This window comes from the organism of the source record quoted next, unplaced genomic scaffold, assembly GCF_019419815.1.
Source record: "Pyrus x bretschneideri cultivar Hongxiangsu unplaced genomic scaffold, Pyrus_bretschneideri_v1 Contig109, whole genome shotgun sequence".
Lineage (NCBI taxonomy): Eukaryota > Viridiplantae > Streptophyta > Magnoliopsida > Rosales > Rosaceae > Pyrus > Pyrus x bretschneideri.
Window position 1 is genome coordinate 808,560 of NW_025999401.1, and position 7,287 is coordinate 815,846.

Sequence of the window (7,287 nt, forward strand, 5' to 3'; positions counted from 1 at the left end):
TTGTTTAGAGGAAAGTAATAGGAGCTCAATGATTAGAGACTCGTGAGTCATTTTTTAACATAAAGCGTGCCAGTTGGCATTGTATGCAAGACATGACAATTTTCTTTATTTTCTTGAATTTAGGCCAATGGGCAAATGAAGTGTGGCAAATAACGAAGGGGGAGATAATAATGAATACTATGAACAAGATAACCACTAATACACTGGGTTTTAAATTTCATTTAAGTCTAATGGAAGCATTGGGGCCCTTTTAGGGTTTCCCCACTAAATTAATTTACACCCTAATTCTACACACACACACATACACCTAACTATTTCTTTAATTACTTGGTATTGTCACCTAGTTTGAGCACCCTACATGGTTGTCTACATTCTTTGGACTCCACATTAATTCATTTCATTTTCTTAATTATATCAACATCAAGCCACCTGACATTACCGTCTAATATTATTTTTCTTCACTTACAAATTAGAGGTTATAAGTTTGATCAACTCTGATAAATGGGAAATTCGATACTCATTATTTTGCTAGTTCGTTGTATGACTTGTCCCAAATCTCTAATCCCTTAGTATAAACACACCGTTGTATTGAAAATATTTGGGCAGATCACTTCTAATGGAATCTTGAAGTGTTTGCTACATACACTCACATAGTCTAACTATTTATGATTTTCTTTTCGGGTAATAACTATGCATAATTTTTGGCTCAACAAATATTTCTTGTTTAGTGGCATGCATATATAAAAATGAAAAGAAATAGAGATTGTCCATCTTCAACTTTGACACTACTTGAACCCCCCACGAATCTTTCACTTCAGTTCATTAGATAATTTTGTAGAATCATATTGTTCTTCAAGTTTTTCATAGTAAATCTAAGATTTGAAGACGAGAGAATAAGAGTCGAACTTTTATTATGAACAACAAAAATATTTTATTACTAGTTCTATGCATTGCTTGTAATTTTGCTTATTATTATATAAGCATAAAATTCAAGAAATATCACTGTATCCTTGACATTCGAATATTAAGTGACCCTATAAATTTAGCTAAAAATGGTCGTGGGTAGTTTCTAAGATTTGAAGACGAGAGAACAAGAGTTGAACTTTTATTGTGAGTAATAATTATATTATTATTAATTTGATGCGTTGCTCGTAATTTTTCTTATTATTTTACACGCATAATTTAGGAAATCACTCTATTCTTGACATTGGAACATTAGGCGACCCTCTAAGTTCAGCTAAAAATGGTAGTGGGTAGTTTCTAATTAGCTAAAAAAGATTTCCACAATGATCCTAATACACGATACTTACATAAATGAAGACAATAAAGGAAGTGAATTGTTATTAGCACTCAAAAAATTTCATTCTACACTCCTCACAAATGTATTTTTTTCTTCTAATTATACAAAATTTAGAATGTAAAATAAGATTTTTAGAATGTCAATAATAATTTCTTAAAGAAAAAGTAATTATAAAGACATCATTAGTAATTCAAGTACTTCATTCTCCAAGTACATTTCCGAGAGAGAGAAATTGAAAAATGAAAGAAAAAGAAAAAAGAAAAAAGGAAAAAGAAAGAAGGGTAGTATAAACCTTTGAAAGTGGGTAGCTTTTAAAAGTCATTTAACATAAAATTGCTTAAAATCTTGGAAGGTGGTTAACTTTATGGTCTTCTTCTCTGAACCCCATGAAACCCTCTCACTAAAGAAAACTTAGGACTGGATCCCCTTGCGTATAGAATTAAAGGAAACATCCAATTCTATTAGTGAAAAGTAACAGCTAAATCGTGATAGTTCTTTTATTACTAATGTAGTGTTTACTGACCGAGTTTTAAATTAGATTGGATAACAAGACGGAAATATAATTACATTTATAGTTAATTTCAGAAAAACAATCATATAAATAGAAATCTAACACTGTTTATTCTGCTCATATAGTACACTGGGGAAAGATTGTGCTCTTTTCTCTTTTCCAAGGCCAATTATAAGCAAACTAACAAATATTGTTTTAAGGCTTATTCTCTAAATTGCCTTATGAAACTGTCATTTAGTCTCGATTTATATTTTTGAAACTGGTTTTGTCTTACTTTACCTTCTGAAACTGCCATCTCTTGGTCTAAGGTAACTCTAAATTCAAGAGCATTTTGAGCATTCAACTTCTTACACCTCTTTGTCTTGCCTCCATCCTTCCTTTCGGTTTAGGCAACTGATCTTCTTGATGAAACAAATTGAAGTCGTGAAAGAAGAGAACGAAATTGGACAATTTATTATGTTTGAATTTGATTTTTTTTTTTTCACTGAATGTGGTGAAATGAGACTAAATGAGTTGCATATGACAGTTTTTGAAGGTAAATTGAGACTAAATGACAGTTTCATGGGCAATTTAATTAGTAAGTTTTATTTATTTATTTTTATTTTTAACAAATTAATGCATCCACGCTGTTATTTATGTTTGGACAATGCAGTGATCGAATGTGATCAATTTTGAAACTTAATTATTTATTTTTGATAAAATAAACAAAAAAAAAAGAGAAAAAAAATGCAGTCCTTAATCTGTACTAGCTAACTAATACTCCCACAAGAATGGCTCCTCTAGCCTGAATCCAGTGTCAGCTGCACACAAATGCCAAGTTGAAGAAGAATAATAGCAAAAATTATCGCTTCCATCTTTCCCATCCATGACAAGATCTGGTAGGTCAAACAATTGCTCCTCATCATAATCTGTTGAAGCAGAAGCACAAGTGCTACTTGATTCTTGAGCATTGGACAAAGTTGAATTTGCTGACATGGGGAGCTTGGCCTCTGCTTCTTTAGTTTCTGCTTCACAAATAAGCTGCTCTTCCTCAGAAGCAGAAGCAGATGCTGCTTCTGCTGCTGCCTTGGCAGCTGCAGCTTGGATGTCCTTTGGAGACTTGGAGTTTGGCTGGGGAAGTGCTTGGGCCAGTTCAGGGAAATTGAGATAAGCAGAAGCACCTTTGATGGCTAGAGCTGCCACATCATGAGCTCTAGCTGCCATTTCAGCTGTTTGGTATGTCCCTAACCATATTCTTGATTTCTTCCTCGGCTCGCGAATTTCCGACACCCATTTTCCCCAACTGCGCATTCGTACGCCGCGGAAAGTCGGGTGCTTGCCATTACTGTCATCACTAGTTGTCCTCTGCCTCTTCTTGTTGTTGCCTTGCTCCTTCTCATTGTTTGGCTCTTGCCCTTTTTTGGAGTACAATTCTCTGATAGAGAAACTCGTGTGCTTTTGTGATCCGCCAATGAATGGGAATTCGTTATCGTGGAGGAGGAGGAAGAGGAGGAGGAGGAGGAGGAGGAGGTGGTAGTGGTGGTGAGGAGGTTTTCTTGAGCATCACTCTCTATGTTGATTTGGTTTGCCATGATAGGGGGCCTAACTAGCTCCAGAGTTTTACAGAAACAAATGTGAGTGGTGCATAAAAACATAGAGGTGTTGGGCTTTTATGATTCTCTATAAAAACAAAAAATTGAAATTAAAATATAAAGGAAAAGAAAAAAAGAAGAATATGTATGAAGAAGCATGGTGGGGTCCAATGGCATGAGAGAGAGAGAGCATATGGGTAAATAGACTTGTAGTGTATGCTTTGAGAGCGCATATGGGAATGGATTAGCAGGTACGCTTTGAGACCATCTTTTGCATCCACAATTTGCTTTTCTTTTATTTAAGATATGTAAATTTGTTTTTTTATCTTCCCATCTTATCCTTGCTTGGTCTATCTTTTTCTCTTTTTCACTTTTTCATGTTAAATATATATTTGTTTTGGTCACAAAATTTGGTCTTTCCTTTTCTCCTTATTCTCTTTTTTTTTTCACCTTAAATAAATATATTTTTTTGGTGACTAAGCATATTCATTTTTTATGTGAAGAACATAAAAAATTATTTGAGATTTTGGTAGGCCTCACTGTGGTCTCAATAATTCTCACACTAGAGGTTTGTTTAGTTTGTCCAATTGATTTGAAAGGAAACTACCTATATATTTCACGTTTATTTTATTTTTCTAGGAGTTAGGGTGTGTTTCTTAACATAGTAGTTAGTAGAGTACATCATGTACCAATGTCCAAAAATATTAAATAATTTTTAAACACTTTCTTTTGTCTTTTTCCACGTTCTTATTTATTTCTGGCATTTAGTTTAATGAAACTAAAAGAAAATTAAGAAATGGAAAAAGAATAAAAGTTGCAAAAATAGGACAAAAACCTATGAGTATTCTAAGTTTATTCGTTCATGTCATATATAGAAGGCCTTTAAGGGAAGGGATCCATATTTTTAAAATGAGGATTAGTTGTGGGACCCACACCACATTGAACTTCAACAATCAGAACCTTCTATTTTTCAAGTTGGACCTCATAAATCATCCTTGCAAAATATTAGCCAAATCGGAAATATTTGAGATATCTAATTGAGTTAAAAAAACTGACGAACACTTTGTTTTATAAGAAACAATGAAGTTTCATTGTGATAATCAAATAGGCAAATAGTTTCAGATTAGATTGAATTTTTGCAAGAATGATCTATGAATAGAGACGTACAAAATGGAAGGTTCGGATCGTTAAAATTCGACGTAGAGTAAGCCCTACAACTAGTCCCCATTTTTATCCAAAAACGAGGATCCCGTTAGATACAGGGCCTGATCATATACGTATTCTACCTTCAACTTGGTCCAATTATATCTCCATATTGCTCTGGCCTCTGCTACAACCTTGTTTGATATATTGTACCAAAGATTCTTAGAAAAGATTCTTAGCATAGTAGCCATATTTCAATTGGTCTATTAATTTAATTTTAACTAATATTATGTTTGATCTTCATTAATTTAATTTTAAAATTAAATGAATGGACCGATTGAAATATGGCTACTATGCTAAGAATCTTTGGTATACAAGACAGCATAAGCAGATGATGAAGTGTCAAAAACCCATAAAGTAGTCACACAAAGATCCGATCTTAGGGATGAAGACAATAAATGCAGCCCATATACACATGAATATTATTCAAATACTAGGAGACTACCACCTCATGCATTTTCTCCATAACTAATTATGCTAATCACTGTCTTAATTAGTTTCGTATAATCCTTGATTAATTAATATGTTGTATTTGCTATCAACATATCTCTTAATCACCGTATGTTGATCAAGTTTCAGGATATTTAGGGATCTAATGAATTAATTTATCCTTATATTTCCTCAAGATTTTTTTTTTCTTCACATAGTTAACTTTTTATTTCGAATTTTTGCATTAGAAATTCAAGGGCATCATGTTACTTTGAATTTTATTTTTTGTTTTTTTTATTACATCGATATTTTTTACATTAAAAGAAGAGGGAGTTCGGCTAAGCAACACACAATGGGCAGCGTAATTTGGTATTATTAAATCTAAAACATACAAGAGACACTAACTCACATCATGTTACTTTGAATTTTGTTAACTCATATCTCGTGCACTTTAGATACAATTTATTTATAATTAATAAGCAATTGTCATGTTATGTGCTACACCAGTTAGTGTTATGTTAACAAGTAACTACCATATATATGTTCTCATGTTCAGATTTCACTTATATTTGGGCCTACTCTAAGTATCATTTATTTACAACTAATAAGCAAGTGTTATGTTATAAGATACATCATTTAAAAAGCTGGTTAATAATTGGTGCTGTATTCGACATGGGTAATGCTCAGGAGAAGAAATTTGTAGACTAAATTTGCAAACAAAATGATATGTCACCAATAAACACGTCAATTAACACTTAAATAATAACTCAATCATCAACTTCCACAAAATTTAGTTTACCAAATTTAGTCTTCCTAACATTACTCATTCAACATATACTAGGGATATTGCACCATCGTGTATTGTTAGGATGAAAAATTTCACATATTGGTTGTGTTTTGACAGCATTGAGAGAGTAATTTAGCTCTAAGTTGTTGGCTTTGTTTGTGGTCTAATCACCAACTCATAAATTAAATTAAGAAATTTGGATTAATACTGCACTTGTTTTTCCTAAAACAGGACAACCCCCCACCTAAGAAACCTTTTCAAAATTAGTAATACTAAGAGAATCAAATTTTTAGATTAAATTTACAAATCATGTAATGTGTCATAAATAGAAAATAAATACATTGATATATACTTAAGTAATAATTCAATTATCAAAAACCATAGTATATAATTTTCATAGTCTCCCCGCATTACCCGAATTTTTTTTTGATATTCGGGTAATGAGGGCAGACTATGAAAATTATATTTTGTAAATTACATAGAATGATTGTTGATAATTGAATTATTACTTAAGTATTGAACAACATATTTATTTTCTATTTGTGACATGTTACATGATTTGTAAATTTAATTTAAATTTTTAATTCTCTTCCTTCATTCAAAAAATTTAATTCTCTTTAGTATTACTAATTTTGGAAAGGTTTCTTAGGTGGGAGTTTTCCTGTTTACCATCATTGTATGTCTTGGTATGGTCCATGGCATGGACCAAACAACAACAGTAAAATCATATTCTGAGAGGTGGGATGTGTTCAGACGTGGGCTTCAAGGAATTTAAATTTACGTAAGAGAAAAATAAATTCTCTCTTATTATATATAGCAATAAAATTGACCGATACATGGCTTATGGTGCACGTGGCACAAATACATTGTCATCATAACGATTTTTGTAATTGAGGAATGCTATGTGTTAGGAAAAAAAAATGCTAACGCGTAAGTTTTTCTTCATTTAGTATTGTATTATTAACACGAGTTGTAGTTGTAATTATACTGTTCTTCTTGCAGAGGTATTGAAACTTTTAAGAATAGTACTTGACTCCTTAAGAATGAGTGAGAATTCTTACTCAAAACTTTTTTTAATTAACTCACAAAATTTCGTACTTATAATCAGAACAATCATATTATAAAGCACTTTGTAAAGATCATTTCTAAAAAAAATTAAAAATTAAAAATTATGTCGTTTTGTCAATCAATTGTAGCAAATACTAAATAGATATTCGGTTTGTTTAGTCAAACCAACTGTAATATTTTAAACCGTCTATATATTTGATTTGACTAAATAACTTTAATTTTTTGTGATATTTTGACATATATTATCTTTACAGAATAATATGTTGGGGCTCTATTGATAATTACGAAGTTTTGTAAACCAATCATGAACAAATTTGAATAAGAATTTCTACTAAATCATTAGTAACCAAGTATGTTCCAACTTTTATTGAGGCCTCGTTTGGCAACTCGAACTGTACTGACTATTTCTGTCGGATAG

General features: G+C 31.8%; 1 protein-coding gene across 1 annotated transcript; it reads right to left on the minus strand.

Annotated features, from left to right (window-relative positions):
• Positions 1–2,463: 2,463 nt before the first annotated feature.
• On the minus strand, positions 2,464–3,554 carry LOC125471456 (ethylene-responsive transcription factor ERF034). Its single transcript, XM_048571837.1, is given in 2 exon segments — positions 2,464–3,217; positions 3,220–3,554. Coding segments are annotated over 2 exon segments (879 nt in total). The 5' UTR covers positions 3,446–3,554; the 3' UTR covers positions 2,464–2,564.
• Positions 3,555–7,287: the final 3,733 nt, after the last annotated feature.